The 18361-nt window shown below is 46.0% G+C and overlaps 1 protein-coding gene across 9 annotated transcripts in view; it reads left to right on the top strand.

The window, feature by feature from the left end:
* Positions 1-9276: 9276 nt before the first annotated feature.
* The window catches only part of KIZ (kizuna centrosomal protein), a 133075-nt gene continuing 123990 nt past the window's right edge, over positions 9277-18361 (top strand). For 3 of the 9 annotated variants that reach the window (XM_077309465.1, XM_077309464.1, XM_077309463.1), the window contains exons 1-2: positions 9402-9538; positions 10980-11057. In XM_077309465.1, the coding sequence (XP_077165580.1) occupies positions 9447-9538; positions 10980-11057 (170 nt within the window). In that variant the 5' untranslated portion in view covers positions 9402-9446. Of the gene's footprint in view, positions 9539-9833; positions 10037-10979; positions 11058-16554; positions 16596-18361 lie in introns of those variants that run through there. The other 6 variants (XM_077309466.1, XM_077309469.1, XM_077309467.1 and 3 more) reach the window with 6 other exon arrangements.

Raw genomic sequence — 18361 nt, 5'->3', positions numbered from 1 at the left:
CGGAGTATTTGCCAGTCCTCCCAATTTGGTGTCATCTGCAAACTTGATGAGTAGTCCCTCCATCCCCTCATCTAGATCATTAATAAATACGTTAAAAAGTACCAGGCTGAGCACCGAGCCCTGAGGTACCCCGCTACTCACCTGCCTCCAGTCTGATGAAACACCATTGACAACAACTCTTTGAGTGCGGTTCTCTAAGCCAGTGGTCCCCAACCCCCGGTCCGGCCGCAGCTCCTCGTTCTCCTCCCCAGCTGCTGCCTCGAGGGCTACCCTGCCACCGGCTCACCTTTGGTGCTCTCCAGCAGCTACCGTGGTTGGGGCTCCCAATCGGCGTGGCATTGTGCAGCTGCTGCTGGCAGCGCTCCCCAGGGGCAGCGGGAAGTTAGGGGTGCTGGCAGGAAAGCAAGTGGAGCAGGGGCTCAGGCGGCGGTGACATCCCTCAGCAAAAGACTACCCCCATCCCTGGGCCTCAGTAAAATTGTCAAGTGTTCACCGGTCCCCGGTGATAAAAAGGTTGGGGACCAATGCTCTAACCAATGCCCTATCCACCTGACTATCTGAAAATCCAGATTGCAGTACTTCAACTTATCCATCAGAACATCATGGGGAACCTTGTCAAAAGGTTTACTAAAATCCAAGTAAATGACATCAACTGAATTTCCCCGATCCAGGAAACCTGTTACTTGGTCGGAAAAGGAAACCAGGTTGGTCTGGCAAGACGTGTTGGAGACAAATCCATGTGTCTTTCTTCTTTGCAACTCTTTGCAGATTTGAGGTCACTGCACAGCATTATTCTGCAGAAGAAACTGGCTCTTTTGTCTCCTGTTTCATCTGTACAACAACCCTGTGCAGTAGGCCTCAAGTCTTTCAATTCAACAACACCCTGTGTGGGAGGCTTTTAATGTTTCTTCTCTACCACAACCCTGTCCAAAGTAGCCCTTTCTGCCTGGGGAGCTGATCTATATACTCTGCAGGTGAACTGTAATTCCAGGAGCTCTCCAGGCCCCACCTGGAGGTTGGCTACCCCTGGGTTGGAAATATTCCTGGAGGTTTGGAGGTGGGACTTCAAAATCGTACAATGCCTCAGAATCCAGCCTTCAAAGAAGCCATTTTTGCCTGCAGTTGGTAGGGAGTGGTGCAGGGGTATCCCTCCTGGCCTATGGGTTACAACCAGCCCTTACCAGCAACTGTTTGTATTCTGGGGCGCAGACAGGGGCGCATCAGTCCTGTGAGTCTGGAAAGTGCAGGAAGATCTAAATAAATATTTACAGCCTGAAACTGTAAATAGAGAACAAATAAATATCTGGAGACAAATGGTAAGTGAAATGACTTATTGGCCTAGCAAATAACCTTGGCCTGGAAAATAAAAAAACAGTATAAAAAAACCTTACTAAGGTCAAGACTGCTGTGCACAGAGAGTCTTCCTCTTAGGGTTGCCAGCTTCCCTGTGAGGCTCTCTACCCCACCTTCCTCATGGGGAGTCTGCTATAGGGAGAGAAAGGGAAGACGATTGGAAAATGCTTTGAGACACCTGAGGCCTGCTGTGTCACTGCGGCCCATTCCCAGTTCTCTCAGATCTCTCACAACCCCACATACCTCACAGGTTGACTATTGTGGAGAGACGAATGGAAAAGGTGTTTGTAAACCGCATTGAGACTCATTTGGGTAGTAAGCAATAGGGTACAAAAATCTGTTCTAAGGAGCAACCATGAAAGAAGTATGTGTATTAGGGCAGAGGGGCATTTCGGTAATATGGCCTAATTCACACAAGAAGGGAAATGACGCAGAACTGGGAGGAATTGGTTGCCATGTAATCTCCCCCTAAGAAGAGTCTCCAGTCTGATTTCTCCTTCACATATCTGAGGACATGTGTAGAGATTCGGCCTGAGGGCGTTGGCAAACCACGCTCTCTGAGGCTGCACCTCTGCATCTAACCTAGACCAATCAGGATACTACAGCACAGCAATTGCCTTATATGTTAAAGGGATTACTTGAAGCCTATCAGTTTGCTCCACGCTACCTTGCGGGATTACTTGAAGCCTATCAGTTTGCTCCACGCTACCTCGCGGGATTTTTTGAAATGATTTACGTGTATGTATAAATAAAGGATCCCCCTCTGTTCGAGAGGTCTTTCGCAGGAAATCCTTCTCCGTGTCATTCTTCCTCATTGCTTCCCGACAAGTGGTGACGCCCGACGTGATTCCAGACTCTGTGCTCACTGCGACCAGAAAAAGAGTCTTCGTGCACGATCAGCTACGGCTCCCTGGTGAGTATGGGGGAATCATTGTCTAAGGAACAGGTAAAGCATGCTGATAAATTGCAACAGGCAGTGAGACAGTGCACAGGAGAGGCGATTTCGGTGAAGGACCTCCGGGAACTGATACAAGAAGTATCTTGCCAGTGCCCGTGGTACCCTTTAGCGGGAACCAGAAGACTAGGAGACTGGGAAAAAATAGGGAGGGAGTTAAAGGCAGAGCCCCATGCTCCCATGCTGATCTTATTGACATGGCAGAAAGTACACAAAGCGCTGGAAGTCATGAATTCAGAAGCTGGAAATCTGCTATTGAAAGATATTGCACCTTCATCCCTTCCCTATCCCACTCTCTTACCAGTGGCCGTTACACCGACCGCTCCCAAACCTGTCGCCTCGCAGCCATTAAGGACTGGGGGCCACTCCCAGATCGTTAACGCGATTCGAGCTGCCCGTCAGGCCGGTCAGCTCGATCTCTCTGAGGACTGGGAGGGAGAAACCCCAGCGTTCTTTCTTTTAAGGAGGGGGGAACCATGTGGGGAAGGGGAAAACAGGCAGATCCCGTTAACGTGGGAAGCCATTCCCTATTCAATTCTGCATGAATTGAACAAGGCTATAAAGGAAAATGGTTTACAATCCTCTTATTTTCAAGGAATGATAGAGGGGATCACTAATGTTAGGCAGAAAGTCTCTGAATTCTTTCTTGATTTCATCAAGCACCTTACAGAGGCACAGATTAATAATCTGGAAGCCCAAGCTGAATTGCTCAAGAAATTAGCTAAAGAAAACTGTATTTCAGAAAATAGATGCCTTATTCAGAGTTTGGGCCGTGATCCAGATATTGCAAGCACGATAAAATCTCGCTGGGATTTTGGCATAGGTGGCTACCAAGCTTCTTTTGACTCAGGGTAAAGCCCTCGGGAATATTGTTCATTCTCCAGATGCTTGCAACGATCTTTATCAGGGATCACTAATTCTTAGTCACTGATCTTATTAAAATTTCTATTCCTCTTACAAAGTATGCATTTTTTCTAGTTTTTCAGCTTTCTTCTCTTCTACAACGTGCTTTGGAAAGATTTTGTAGAACAGGTTTTTTCCATCTCTCTACAGATTTCTCCAGTCTTGTTCTTATAAGCAAGCATTTTTAGAAGCGATATGCATTAAACCATAATCTGCATTAGTATTTTAGGGTACTTGCTCGAGCACCCTCACCTTCTGAGGTTAGATGGGTGGCAGCCTGAGAAAGGATCTTCTCAGTGGTTTTCAATTGGCTTATAAAATATAGAAAAGAATGTTTTAATGGGTTTGATGATTAGCCACCTATAGAAATTTGGAAATTTAACATTTGGCTGTAATTGATAGAGCCTCCAGCTGCAGTGGCAGGAGTGCTGTTTAGCTATTTGGAATCAGGCTCTCTTTTTCCAGTTCCTACGCTAGGAGCTTAGTTAGAAACTTATCTTGCTTTCTTACCTATCACCCACTAATCTACACAACTAAAAGGTTTTCCTTAGCACAGGAATGATCCTTTGTTTACAGCCCAGGAAGAACTTTAGCTTTTGTTTCCTCACCCCCCCCCCCCCCCCGCTTCAAGGAAGAAGGGGGGGGGGAGTGGAGTTCTGTCTTAAAATTTTTGGTCAGTAGTTAGGGAGTATGCTCACTGAAACGCTGCTATGCCTCAATAGAGCTTTATCAGTCAGAGCTGTCTAGCTGCGTAATATTTATAAGTCAGGGAAGTGCCTGGCTGTGATGGAGGTAGAAATTTTTATATAAGACAAAATCCTTTTGTCTTTATTTTATGTTTTGCTACCTTTTGGGTACAGACAAGGCACAGAACCTCTTTGGGGAATGTGTCCACAGTTTTTATTACATCATCAATTTTTTTATGTGTAATTAGCGGTTAGAATATTTTCTTTTGGTCAATTTTTTTGGGTTGTCTATTTAAAGGAGGACCTACATTTTGTTTTAACTCAGGCTACCTGATTTATATCAGACAGGCCTAATCTTTCACAGGTCAATTGTTTGTTTTGTCACTGGAATGTGTGGAGATTAGCTCTCTCTTGGAGCTCTAGCCATTCCAGCCCTTAACAGATGACTCATGGAGTCCTTTCTGTTCTTTGAATTTGATTGGTCAAATGTTTGAGCGCTTTGAAAGCTCTAAGCCTCCAGGTTTCCTTCCAAATGAGTATTTGCTTTACATTGTTTCTAATGTTTTCAGTTGTCATTTTCTTTGAAAAGGGTTATTACTGATGTCCCAGTAGACGGCCTAACGGTGTTTACCGATGGATCTCCCTCACCAGGAGTCTTAACCTGGCAACAACCAGATGGTATATGGTACAGTAAGTTTACAGGTCCGCAGATAATCAGCCACCGGTTGGAACTGGCAGCAGCAGTGTTGGCCCTGGTCTTTCTGAGTCTCAACTATTTAATTTAATTTAATTTAAATTCTGATAGTTTGTATCTCTGTAATCTTTTATCTGTAATTGAATATTCATATTTGTCTCCAGTATGTGATGAACAACTATTAAGTGTGTTTTTAGCTGTACAAAAATCACTGTAACAGTGAACAGCTCCAATGTATGTAGCTCATGTGAGATGCCTTTTCCTGGTTTTCTCACTGAAGGAAATGCTTGAGCTGATTCTCTTGTTTCATTTGTTGTTCGGTCTCCAATTGAGAGTCATGCCTTGCATCATCAAAATGCAAAGGCATTAGCCAAGGAATTCCACCTTCCTTTGGCAGAAGTACAAGCTAATGTCCACTATGCGCTAATCAGGCCTCCTATCCGACTACTGGGGTGAACCCCCGTGGATTTGGAGCTAACCAAGTTTGGCAGATGGATGTCACTCTTTTTCCACCCTTTTCCCCTTGGAAGCATCTCCATGTAGTCATTGATACCTACTCTGGGTACATCTTTGCTACCATGCAAAAAGGAGAAAAAGAAAAACATTTCCATGCACATTTACTCTGAGCATTTTCAGTCATGGGTGTTCTAGGCACCCTAAAAACAGAGAATGCACCTTCATATTGCTCCACAGCATTCACTCAATTTTGTGTGCAATGGAACATCAAACATGTCTTTGGAATTCCCTATAATTCCACGGGTCAAGCTATTGTAGAGCATGCCAATGGGACCCTGAAACGCATGCTCGACAAACTAAAACAAAAAGGGGGAATTGGGATTTCCCTTTTAGACAAGGAATCCCTGCTTTCAAGTACTTTGTTTACTCTAAATCATCTTAATCTTATTTCTTTTAATTCTCAATTTTTAGCTAGGACTCAGCATCATTTCCAGACTGACATCCCTCTTCCTCGGCCCCAGGATCAATACCGTTGTTTACCAGACCCGAGGTGGTACGGGCCAGTCCCATTGATTACCTGGGGCTGGGGCTACGCAGCAGTTGCCCTTCCCTCTGGGTGGGTTCCTGCTTGTTGTGTCCGCCCTGCACTTAATGGTTGGCATCAGGGGTTAAGCAACCCAATTCCTCAGTTCAACCTGCAGCTGCAGGAGATGGAGCCCGTGGTTAAGAGAAAACGGGGAGGGAAGACATCCAATCCCCCAGTGACTTGGGGGGCAATAAAGGGCCTGTCTGATCAAGCCGAGCAGCAACTCAAGGACCAAGGACTTCCAGAAACTCTGGAAAACTTTCTTGCTGCTGTTATAACAGCCTTACATTTTAATTTTGTTGTTATTTGGTTATGTTGTATGTGCGGGTTTTTACCAAGTGGGGTTGCCACTCCGCATTATATGTCTGCGCCTAATCACTGGGTCCGCCATGCTGCTTATATGTTTCAATTTCATGGGGAAAATGTGTCTTTAATCTATGAATCCCGTCTGTCGGTAGCTTCTATGTCATTTATCCCCACTCCCTTTAATTCACCTGAGATGGTGCTGGCTGAATTACAAAATGTAGACAAATCAAAGTTATTTGCAGGGAACTTTTCACAAGTTAAGCGCTTTCAACAATTTCGATATCAGCGCACAATGCCAGGTCTCTGTTTTTGTTGTCATGCAAAAAATTCGGCATTTCATAATTGGACACCCAAAAATCACAGTGATAAAATATGGGTAATGTGTTGCCAATCCCATGAAACTTTTCAGCGCCGAAACATGTATCGGGCTTATCATTGCCTTAAAACAAAAAAGGGGGAGATGTAGAGATTCGGCCTGAGGGCGTTGGCAAACCACGCTCTCTGAGGCTGCACCTCTGCATCTAACCTAGACCAATCAGGATACTACAGCACAGCAATTGCCTTATATGTTAAAGGGATTACTTGAAGCCTATCAGTTTGCTCCACGCTACCTTGCGGGATTACTTGAAGCCTATCAGTTTGCTCCACGCTACCTCGCGGGATTTTTTGAAATGATTTACGTGTATGTATAAATAAAGGATCCCCCTCTGTTCGAGAGGTCTTTCGCAGGAAATCCTTCTCCGTGTCATTCTTCCTCATTGCTTCCCGACAGACATGGCTCTGGAAAGATCATCTGTAACCACTATGCCACAATTCCCAAAGGTCAGTCCTCTCCCACGCTCAACGAACATTCCACACCACAGGTTCTTGACACCCATATCTCCACACCCATACCCTCATTTGCCACCATGCCACCACAACCTCCTACACAACACACACATTCAACCCCATGCCCTTACAGACTGGACAATTCCTCCCCTTCGTCTTCCCACTGCCAAGCTCTAGCGTCCGTTGTATTCTTGGATACAACGGGCTTTGCCCCTAGTCATAGAATAATAGAGTTGGAAGGAAACTCCTGGGTCATCTAGTCCAACGCCCTGCACTATGCACGACACTCACAGCTAGGCTTGTGCGATTCGGCCGCTTTGGCGGCCATTCCCTCCGGGCGCAACCAGCGCCGCACTGCGGGGGGGGGGGAGGGCAGTGCCGGCAGCAGCGTGACAGTGGGCGCAACCACGCCCTCCCCCCCTGCGGCGCGGCGCTGGCTGCGCCCTGAGAGAATGTCCGCCAAAGTGGCCTAATCGCACAAGCCTACTCACAACCCTATCGCTCATCTACTGTAATCTGCCACCCACTTGAACCTTCACAGAATAAGCCTCTCTGTCAGATGGATATCCAACGTCTGTTTAAAAATTTTCAAAGATGGAGAACCCACCACCTCCCAAGGAAGCCTGATCTACTGAGGAACCGCTCTGAAAGGAACTTGTTCCAGATGTTTAGACATAATTTCTTTTGAATTAATTTCATCCCATTGGTTCTGGTCTGTCCCTCTGGGGCAAGAGAGAACAACTTTGCTCTATTCTCCACATGGCAGCTTTTTAAATACTTGAAGACGGTTATCAGATCCCCTTTCAGTCACTTCCTCTCTAGGCTAAACAGAACGAGCTCCCCCTAAGATTCCTAGATCCTTTCCATATATACTACTGCCAAGACAAGTCTCCCCTATCCTATATTGGTGTCTATGGATTTTCCTACCTAAATGTAGAACTTTTCATTTGTCCCTATTGAATTTCATTTAATTCAGTTTAGTCCGCTTCTTGAGCCTATCAAGATCATCCTGTATTCTGATTCTGTTTTCTGTTGTATTTGCTACCCCTCCCAGTTAAGTATCATCTGCAAATTTAATAAGTATCCCCTCTAATCCCTCATCCAGATCATTTATAAATATGTTGAACAACACAGGATGAAATGAAACACCCGATGACAAGACTCAGTGGGAATGTGGGAAGAAGACGAGAAAGAAGGGAAATAACATTGTATTGAAAAGATTGAATAGCATAGCATCCTTGTTGCTGAAGTGCAGTGGCTTTGGAAAGAAGCAATGAAATCAAGGGTTACCAAAGTGAACTGAGTCCCAAAAGCATACAGGCACAAAAATATCAAGGGCGAAATGTAATCTCCCTGGTATTGTAGACTTCTTCAAGTGGTGCTGCTCTTAAGAATAAACAAATGGCCTTCCTGGATTCATTCAGATCAAGAATTCATTTAGAATTGTGTTTCCAGCAATGGTTAGGCAGAAACCCTTGGAAAACAAGAAGGACAATAATTTACATTTTATTTTATTCTGCACATTATCAGCAATGGGCATATGAAGTCAGTGTGAGGGGAAAAAACCCTAATGATGTTCCCAGATGAAATTTTGGAAACAATATCTGCTATCACCAACTTTGTTGCATTTGATTTTGACATCAGTTCAGTGGTGTCGCTTGCAGGGAGGTGGGTACTCTAGAATGGCATTGCACTGACCACATGGGTGGCATGCACCCCCCAGCAGTGCACACTGTACACAATTATAGCTAGGAACTCCTGAGAGGAGGATGGTAGTGTGTATTGATGGGGCAGGGTTCTGTTCCCTTTCCTTGCTTACACAGAGTGCATAATCTTTGCATTCCCATTGGTAGGTGTGGAGGCTCCCATTTCCTGAGGAGTACCCATAAGGATTCTGAGCATATCAACCTTAGGTATATGCAACAAAAACATTTGTTCTCCCTCTGCCATTGTCTTTACTGCTGATTTTTAAAGTGAAGTCTTTGCTGGCCTATAACTGTAACAAAGATATGTATGTATGTATGTAAAGTGAACTGCCTCCCCCAATACATGCTCTGGTGCATGCGTGCCCTCAGTGCTCTCAACACGAGCCCAGAATAGAGTTGCTAAATCCAGGTTGGGAAATTCCTGAAGATTTGGGGGTGGATTTGTACTTAATTTATGTTTTACTTATTGGCATTCCTAATTTTAAACTTTGTAACACAGTCAGTAATGGGGTAGTTTGAAGTCCACTGAATCAGTTTCCTAGCTAAGCTGTTTCAATGAATTGGGCATCATTCTTCTATGGCCACACCCTAGTCTGGGCGCAAATCTCACAGGAAAATACAGCTGCAGAAGCACATTGAAAGTGCATTATCTGCCATGTGTAGAATTAGCCCTGGACTCCAGCCGCGTCCTGGTGGCCCCCTCCCCGCTTGCCCTGACCAGAAGGCCCCGCCGCACCACGGGTTGGGCGCTGCGGCGGGCGGGCGGGAGCGGCGTCCCCCTCCCCGGGTCGCTGGCTGCTTCGGGTGCCAACGGCCGCACCGGACTCCGCGCGCCTTCCTTACGGAGCCCCGCCAAGGCCAGGCCGCGGTGCACGCCGGGAAGCCGCTCGTCGCTTAGCGACGCCTCAGGAGTAAACAAGGGCCGTTGGCGGGGCCTGGCTCCTGAGCTTACCCGGCCGTACCGGAAGTGAGCATGTGGCGGCCCTCGGGCCCTTCAGCCGCCGGCGACGGAGACTCCGGCTACGACGAGAAGGTCCGTCGGTTTCAGGGGCAGCTGCGGGAGAGGTGAGGCAGGCCGGCGCCCGACCGTCCGGGGGAGGGGGGTTGGGGCGGTCTGCCTTCCCAGGCAGCCCTTTTCTCCCGGGGAGCGTGTTGTATGGAGGCCAGTTGGAAATGCGGGAGCTCTTCGGGCCCCACCGGGAGGTTGGCAAGCTCGCCTGGGGGAGTGGTACCTCAGGTTGGGATAGTAGTCCGCAGTGGCTCGGACGTCTGGGCGTGGCCCGCGTGTCGTTGCTGGGCAACGGCCAGGCCCGCCTCCTGTCGGTGTCGGGGCGGCGCGCCAGAAGAGCTGCCGGTGCTGAGTCGGAGGTTTTTGAAGAGGGCTCCTCCGCATACAAGGAAACGTTTCCTGAGCACTAATGGGGATTTATGCATTGCTGGTTTCTTCACGGCGGAGGAAAGGATCTTTTCCACCTTTGATATGCATGCTGGGCTTTAATGAAATGGCTCCCCTAAGTGCTTAATGTGGCAGAGGCTGGTGCTTCCTTCTGGCGAAAAGGGCAAGTACGTAATGATGAATACTGGTTATGTGCGGTAGGCAAATTCATGCTACTGGACAGAACCACGGTGTTAAAACCTGATGGGCATGAAGTGCATAATGCATGGGTTCTGTGCAGTCATCTGTGGTCTCATATGCTTGTTTTTTTAAATAAAAAACCAGGAAACTGGAACTTTAAGATGAACTAAATATAAAAATATGTCTTGCAAACTTGGATTTTTATAAACAAGAATAAGGTAGTAAAGTTGTATTTATGGATTAGTATGTATTATGAGCGATTGATTTTTAATATAGAAATGAGGTGTTGTTGACACATATTGTATCCTGTTTTTCTGCTCTTACAAGGGCCATCAAGGTGGCTAAAAATTGAAAACATCTATGATAAAATTACATTACAATCAATCTTTGCATAGGCAGAGACAGTCTCTCAGGTATGCTGGATCCAAACCACATATGGCCTTAAAGATAATTACTAAGACCTTAAACTTGATCCGGGATTCAACGTAACTATTGTGGTTGTTGGAGTATGGGCCAGATGTGGGCCTTCCATGGTAAACCTAATGGTTGAGCAGGTTAATAGGAGATTAGGCATTCCTTCAGATACATTGGTCTCAAATCATTTAGAGCTTTGAAGGTCAAGATCAGCGCCTTGAATTATGTCCAGAAACAAATTTGAAGCCAGTGTAGATGGGTCAGGACTGGATTTGTATGCTCCCTACAACCCACTCCAGTCAACATCCTGATGGCAGTGTTCTGTATCAGTTGAAGTTTCTAAACTCTTTTCAAGGGCACCCCTGCATAGAGCTCATTACTGTAATATAACCAAATGTAACTTAGGTAAGGCACTGTCATGTCCAGATCTTTTCTGCCCAGGAAAGACTGCTGCTGGCTAACCATTCGAAGCTGGTAAAAGGCACTCTTAACCACAGCTGCCACCTACTTATCTAGGTCCAAGAACATTCCCAGACTACAGACTTGTTCCTTCAAGGGGCATGCATCCAGAATGGGTGACACCTTAAATCCAGGGTAAGTCCTGACAATTTGTAGCACTTCTAGTTAGGATTAAGCTTCAGTTTATAAACCTGCATCCACTCCAGAACTGGAATCTTGGTGAATCCTGTAGGGCAGTGGTCCCCAACCTCCAGTCCGGGGACCAGTACGGGTCCGTGGATCAGTCGGTACTGGGCCGCAGCTCCTCCTCATCCTCCTCCCCAGCTGCTGCCTTGGGGGCTGCCCTGTCACTCTGCCACCAGCGGCCGCCATGGCTGGGGCTCTCCCTCAGCGTGGCACTGCACAGCTGCTGCTGGCAGTGTCCGCCATTAAGCGGCGGGAAGTCAGGGGCGCTGGTGGGAATGCAAGCGGAGCAGGGGCTCAGGTGGCAGCGACGTCCCTCGGCAAAAGATACCCCTCCCCTGGGTCTCAGTAAAATTGTCAAACGTTGACCAGTCCCCGGCGATAAAAAGATTGGGGACCACTGCTGTAGGGTAGCGGTCCCCAACCTTTTTTCGGTTGAGGACCGCCTCCGGGGGTGGGAGAGAGCTGGCAGCCCAGCACTGTGCCTGCCTCTTCCCCTGCCCCTCTCGCAGCGAGAAGCTAGCCAGGTCGCGAGTGAAGTGGCTGCTTTGGCAGCCGCTTCGCTTGTGGCCTGGCGAGCTTCTCGCTGCAGGGGGAGGGAGAGGCAGGCGCAGCCACTGGCGGCCCAGTACTGAGTACCGGGCCACGGACCAGGAGTTGACGACCCCCACTGTAGGGTAAAGGCTAGGAAACAGAGTAGCAGTCCCCCAGCTCAACATTCTGAAACTCCTCTCCAGGTAGGACCGGAACCACCACAAAATAGTGCCTCCAAATCCCAGTCCAGAAGGCTATAATGATCAGTTGTATGGAAAGCCACTGAGAGGTCCAGGAAAATCAACAGTCATACTGCCTCTGGCCATCTCCCGGTGATCAAAGCTCTTTCAGTCCCCTAACAAGGTCTAAATCCAGACTATTTTGCTTATCTGTGAAAGCTTGGAGTTGTCCAGTCATGACCTGTTCAGTCATCTCATACAAGAATAGAACATTTGAGGCTGGTCCATAATTATTTATGTATTTTTGTATTTATATACTGCTCTCCCTTGAGGCTCAGAGAGGTTTACACAGAATGTAAACAATACATGTAGTTTCTACAAAACATATAAAATAACTGCAACAATAATTACATTAACGTTAGCAAAGTCCAAGATTCAGAAAGGGTGTATGGATTCCTGGGAGGGAGGGTGCAGGGGCCCTATAGTTGTTGCTGATTTTGGTCAGCCTTGACTAAATGCCTGGTGGCCTTTTGCAGTCTCTGTGGAACTGCTTTAGCATAAAGAACAATATCAGTCTACTGGCAATATAAACTGCACAATATGATAAATATAAATAGACAATCTTTATACTGCTCCATAGGAGCGGTATAAATAAAAGGCTAAGGGCTGTGTGGTCCGGGACGGGGTGGGGCAACAATTGGCCCCTTGCACCTGGGCTGACAAGCGGAGGACCCAAAAGATTGAAGTGCCAGCCGATTGGGCCCTCCGCTTGTCAGCCCGCCTCCTGACCTGCCCACCCCACAACCTGGCCCACCTTTGACTGCCAGCCGCCACATCGTGGCTGGCCGCCGACAAGGCAGGTAGGCAGCTGCCCACTCTACTCTGCCATGTGGGCCATGGAGGAGGGGGGCACAGCCTGCCCACCGGACCCTCCCCCCCTCCAACCTCCTTGCCGCTGCTGCTTCAATCCTGTGCTCCGCTACCGCTTTCCCGCCCCCTCTTCTCCCCTGCAAATTCTCCCCTGGCAAGCTTCTTTTTGTGGGGGGACAAGTGCATGTGCATTTGTGCCATGCGCGGTCGCAAACGTGCATGCGCGGCACTTCCGCAATCACCCTCCCCGCTGCCACCGGTCCGCAGCATTAAAAAGGTTGCGGACCATTGCTCTAGACATACAGTCAAACAGATCTAGCTCTGTTCCTTGATATGACACCACTATTTCCAGTATAGCTCTTGAATTTGTAGTCATGGCTGGAGAACCTGTGTGCATATATGTGCCATTGAGTTGCAGTTGTTTTATGGCAACCCTAGCAAGGGGGTTTCAAGTCAAGTAAGAACCAGAGCTGGTTTGCTATTGCCTTCCCCTCCAGATTCTTCCCTGGTGGTCAAACATCCAAATACTGACCCTGTTTAGCTTCTGAGATCTGATGTGATCATTCTATAGTCTACCATTCCACATTCCCTGGCAGGAGAACCTGCAAGGCATAAAACACATCTGAACTGTCCTATATTGGTACCCAATTCACTTAAACCTGTATGTGCCATGATTGAATCCTTACTGTTTTGGCTGTATGGACAGAAGTAGATAGGGCAGAAGTGGGCAGTCCTTTGAGGCTGTTCATTGATTCAAATAGAAATGTTTAAGAGTCATGCCACTTCTGGGCATAGAACTGATCCATGTTTCCAGAATGGTGTTCCTTCTCCTCTACTACGCAAATATGACCAGTTTCTTCTATTACATTACCAGAGTCCTGTTTGATTTGTTGGCGGTTCTCCACCATTGGAAGAGTATTGCCAAACTAGTATAACTAGTTTGACTGCTGTATGCCAGCAAATTTGGAAAACTCAACAATGGCCACAGGATTCGAAAAGGTCAGTTTACATTCCAATCCCGAAGAAGGGCAATACCAAAAAATGTTCAAACTACCGCACCATTGCACTCATTTCTCATGCTAGCAAAGTTATGCTCAAAATCCTACAAGCAAGGCTCCAGCAATATGTGGACCGAGAACTTCCAGAAGTACAGGCAGGATTTCGAAGAGGCAGATCAAATTGCCAACATATGCTGGATCATGGAGAAAGCTAGGGAGTTCCAGAAGAACATCTACTTCTGCTTCACTGACTATGCTAAAGCCTTTGATTGTGTGGAGCACAACAAATTGTGGCAAGTTCTTAAAGAGATGGGAATACCAGAGCATCTTATTTGTCTCTTAAGAAACCTGTATGCAGGTCAAGAAGCAACAGTGATAACTGAACATGGAATCACTGACCGGTTCAAAATTGAGAAAGGAGTTTGGCAAGGCTGTATACTGTCCCCTTGCCTATTTAACTTGTATGCAGAGCACATCATGAGAAAGGTGGGGTTAGAGGAGTCACAAATTGGGATCAAGATTGCAGGGAGAAATATCAACAACCTCAGATATGCAGATGATACCACTCTAATGGCAGAAAGTGAAGAGGAACTGAAGAACCTGTTGATGCGGGTGAAGGAGGAGAGTGCAAAAGTTGGCTTGAAACTCAACATCAAGAAAACAAAGATCATGGCATCCGGCCCTCTCAATTCCTGGCAAATAAATGGGGAAGAAATGGAGATAGTGACAGATTTTATTTTCCTGGGCTCCAAGATCACTGCAGATGGAGACTGCAGCAAAGAAATTAAAAGACGCTTGCTCCTGAAGAGGAAAGTTATGGCAAATCTAGACAGCAACCTAAAAAGCAGAGACATCACCCTGCCAACAAAAGTGCGTCTAGTCATAGCTATGGTATTCCCAGTTGCAATGTATGGCTGTGAAAGTTGGACCATAAGGAATGCGTCAAAGAATTGAGGCTTTTGAACTCTGGTGCTGGAGAAGACTCTTGCGAGTCCCTTGGACTGCAAGGCGAACAAACCGGTCAGTCCTAGAGGAGATCAGCCCTGCCTGCTCCTTAGAAGGCCAGATCCTGAAGATGAAACTCAAATACTTTGGCCACCTCATGAGAAGGAAGGACTCCCTGGAGAAGATCCTAATACTGGGAGCGATTGAGGGCAAAAGAAGAAGGGGACAACAGAGAATGAGGTGGCTGGATGGAGTCACTGAAGCAGTAGGTGCAAACTTAAATGGACTCCGGAGAATGGTAGAGGACAGGAAAGCCTGGAGGACCATTGTCCATGGGGTCGTGATGGGTCGGACACGACTTTGCACCTAACAACAACAAAGCATCCTCTTCCAACATAGCAAGAACATCCCTCATCTATTTGTGTTGGAACAACTCATAAAACAAGATCAGTGTTCCATCATAATTTCTCAGAGAAATGCTGGGATCACCTTTAAATGTGCTGACAGCATCTTAAGCTAAATGTGTGTAAGAAAATGTATTGGTGTGAAAGATCAAAGAAGCAATTTAACCTTTTACTTCAGGTAAATCTGCTGGAGGAAATGGCTTTTACAGGTGACTACAAAGCAGAGTTCTAGAAGGCTGTTGAGAATCTGCTAGTGACAGTTTTCTTAGATGTGAACAATGGAATGTTTGTTTAAAGTATTCTGTTCCAAGACAAGGGTTCAGATGTGTTTTATGCCTAGCAGATTTGCAGTTGACAATAGCATCTCATTTGACAGGTAATATGTACTTGTATTATCTGCTGAGCAAGGGTATGGAAGTATCACCAGCATCTGAGCATCTTGTATTTATATTTATTTTTCTCATATTTATGTTCTGCTTCAGGTGCACATGGAAACTGAAAAGTGGTTACAATGAAAGACAATATCATTTTTATTAGAGGTGACCATCAAATTAGTCTCCTCTGAATGTGTTTCCCTTATAGAATATAGCCAAGAACGGGCTTTGCCACTAGTAACATTAATATTATTAACTGATAATAGGGTAATAAAAAGGTAAAGGTATCCCCTGTGCAAGCACCGGGTCATGTTTGTCCCTTGGGGTGACACCCTCTAACGTTTTTATGGCAGACTCAATACGGGGTGGTTTGCCAGTGCCTTCCCTAGTCATTACCATTTACCCCGCAGCAGCAAGTTGGGTACTCATTTTGCCGACCTCGGAAGGATGGAAGGCTGAGTCAACCTTGAGCCGGCTGCTGGGATTGAACTCCCAGCCTCATGGATAGAGCTTCAGACAGCATGTCTGCTGCCTTACCACTCTGCGCCACAAGAGGCTCTTAACAGGGCAATAGCATAACATTAAACAATAGTAATACAAAATTAAACAATAATAATACAAACAGGTCCAGGAGACTTGATGGATTTCAGGGGGGGGGGGGGCTAGAGATGTTGTTGATTGTGCCTGGCCTCAACCAAATGCCTGGTGGAGGATCTCCCTTTTGCAGGCCCTGCGGAATAGCTATAGTTCTGTCAGGGCCCTGATCTCCTCTGGGGGCTCATTCCACCAGGTGGGGGCCAAGACAGAGAAGGCTCTGGCCCTGGTTGAGGTGAGGTGGACTTCTTTAGGGCCAAGGAACATTAGGTGGTTGGTGGCGGCAGAGCCTTTTGGGAGCATAGGCAGGGAGGCAGTCCCTCAGGTACACTGGGCACTAAGAAGAAATTCCTGCTATTCTGAGGTCCACAAAGATCAAGTTTATAATCTTATTTATGTGCTAGTATTCTTTCAGTGCTTAAATGACATTGTAGTGATTCATGATGGCTGTGGGGATGTAGTTACTATGATATTTAATGAGCATTGTGATGTGTGACTGTAAGAGCATAACTGGTCAAGGGATTTAAAATCACTTTACAGAGGGCAAGATCATAAATGGCTACAAGGCAGAAGATTTGGCTTCCTGATAGTGGTGGGGTTAAACTTCTAAACAATTTCTGAGTGCCATCTTTCTAGTTCCTTCTCCTTATTTTTGTACTTGCAGGGATTCTGAGACTTTGATTGTACTTAAAAGCCCATCTTTATTTCCATTTGTCAGTGATGACTAGCTTTCTTTTTTCTGCCCCACAGCAAAATTTATGTATTTATTACTTCTGTTTCTATATTGCCCTCTCCTGAGGCTCAGGGCGGTTTACATAAAACGTAGGGATATTACAGTGTAAATTCATAGTATTTCCTTATTTATTATATTTATATACCACCCTCCACGGGGGCTCAGGGTGGTTTAAATAATAACATAAGAACAATACATGGAACAGTATATGAAACATTTGAATAACATTATAACAATACAGTAGATACCAAAACTGAAAACAACAAGAATGACAAAATCATAGTGTTTTTGTCTGAAACGGCTAGCTTGAAAAGGGAGAAGAGATATAATGATACATGCACAGGCTAGACAGAATACAGAACATGTATAAATAATTGTTTAACCTAGTTAAAGTCTGATTTTAGTAATACAAGGTGGTTAATAAGAAGATCTGCTTCCTTACTGACTAGGCCAAAGTGCAAAATTTGGCCACCTTAGGAGTGGTTGAATTAAGACAGTCTGTAAGAAGAATGGATATATATTATTTATCAGATCTGCCTGGACACTCGGATAAATTGGAGTAATATATAATCGTATATTACAATAAGCAGTGCAATGACACACGTTAATCTGTTTCAACCTTGTTCAGTTGGCAAAACACAACTGATGGGAATGAAGGGTACCTATTTCCCTTGCAGCAAAATTGAGGATAAAGTATTGAAATGGGCCAAGTTAAAGGCTTTATGATATTTAGAGAATTCTAAAGCACTGGAACAAAATTGTGGCCATGATCGCTACCACCAGAAAAGATTGGACTTTAGCTCTTTCAGTTTCAAGGGCTGCATCCCAAGTATTTTGTTTGATTGTTCCTTTATCTCCCAAGAACCCGGAATAGCACTGAAAAGGAAGAGTAAGCCCATAAGACTGTAATTTCTTCTCAAAGGCTTCTGCCTTTAAAACAAAAATTAGCTAAAAGAATTGAAGGGGATAGTCCAAGACAATTCATAGAATCATAGAGTTGGAAGGGGCCATACAGGCCATCTAGTCCAACCTCCTGCTCAATGCAGTATCAGCCCAAAGCATCCAAGAAAAGTGTGTATCCAACCTTTGCTTGAAGACTGCCACTGAGGGGGAGCTCACCACCTCCTTAGGCAGCTTATTCCACTGCTGAACTACTCTGACTGTGAAAATTTTTTTCCTGATATCTAGCCTATATCGTTGTACTTGTAGTTTAAATCCATTACTGCACGTCCTTTCCTCTGCAGCCAATGGGAACAGCATCCTGCTCTCCTCCAAATGACCTTTCAAATACTTAAAGAGGGCTATCATGTCCTCTCTCAACCTCCTTTTCTCCAGGCTGAACATTCCCAAGTCCCTCAACCAATCTTCATAGGGCTTGGTTCCTTGGCACCAGATCATCCTCGTCGCTCTCCTCTGTACCCTTTCAATTTTATCTACGTCCTTCTTGAAGTGAGGCCTCCAGAACTGCACACAGTACTCCAGATGTGGTCTGACCAGTGCCGTATACATATGGGACTATGACATCTTGTGATTTTGATGTGATGCCCCTGTTGATACAGCCCAAAATGGCATTCGCCTTTTTTACTGCTGCATCACACTGCCTGCTCATGTTTAGTTTACAATCC

The sequence above is a fragment of the Paroedura picta genome, chromosome 14, assembly GCF_049243985.1.
Source record: "Paroedura picta isolate Pp20150507F chromosome 14, Ppicta_v3.0, whole genome shotgun sequence".
Lineage (NCBI taxonomy): Eukaryota > Metazoa > Chordata > Lepidosauria > Squamata > Gekkonidae > Paroedura > Paroedura picta.
Note: the sequence above shows the minus strand (reverse complement) of the source record. Positions and strands in the feature narration are given on the sequence as shown.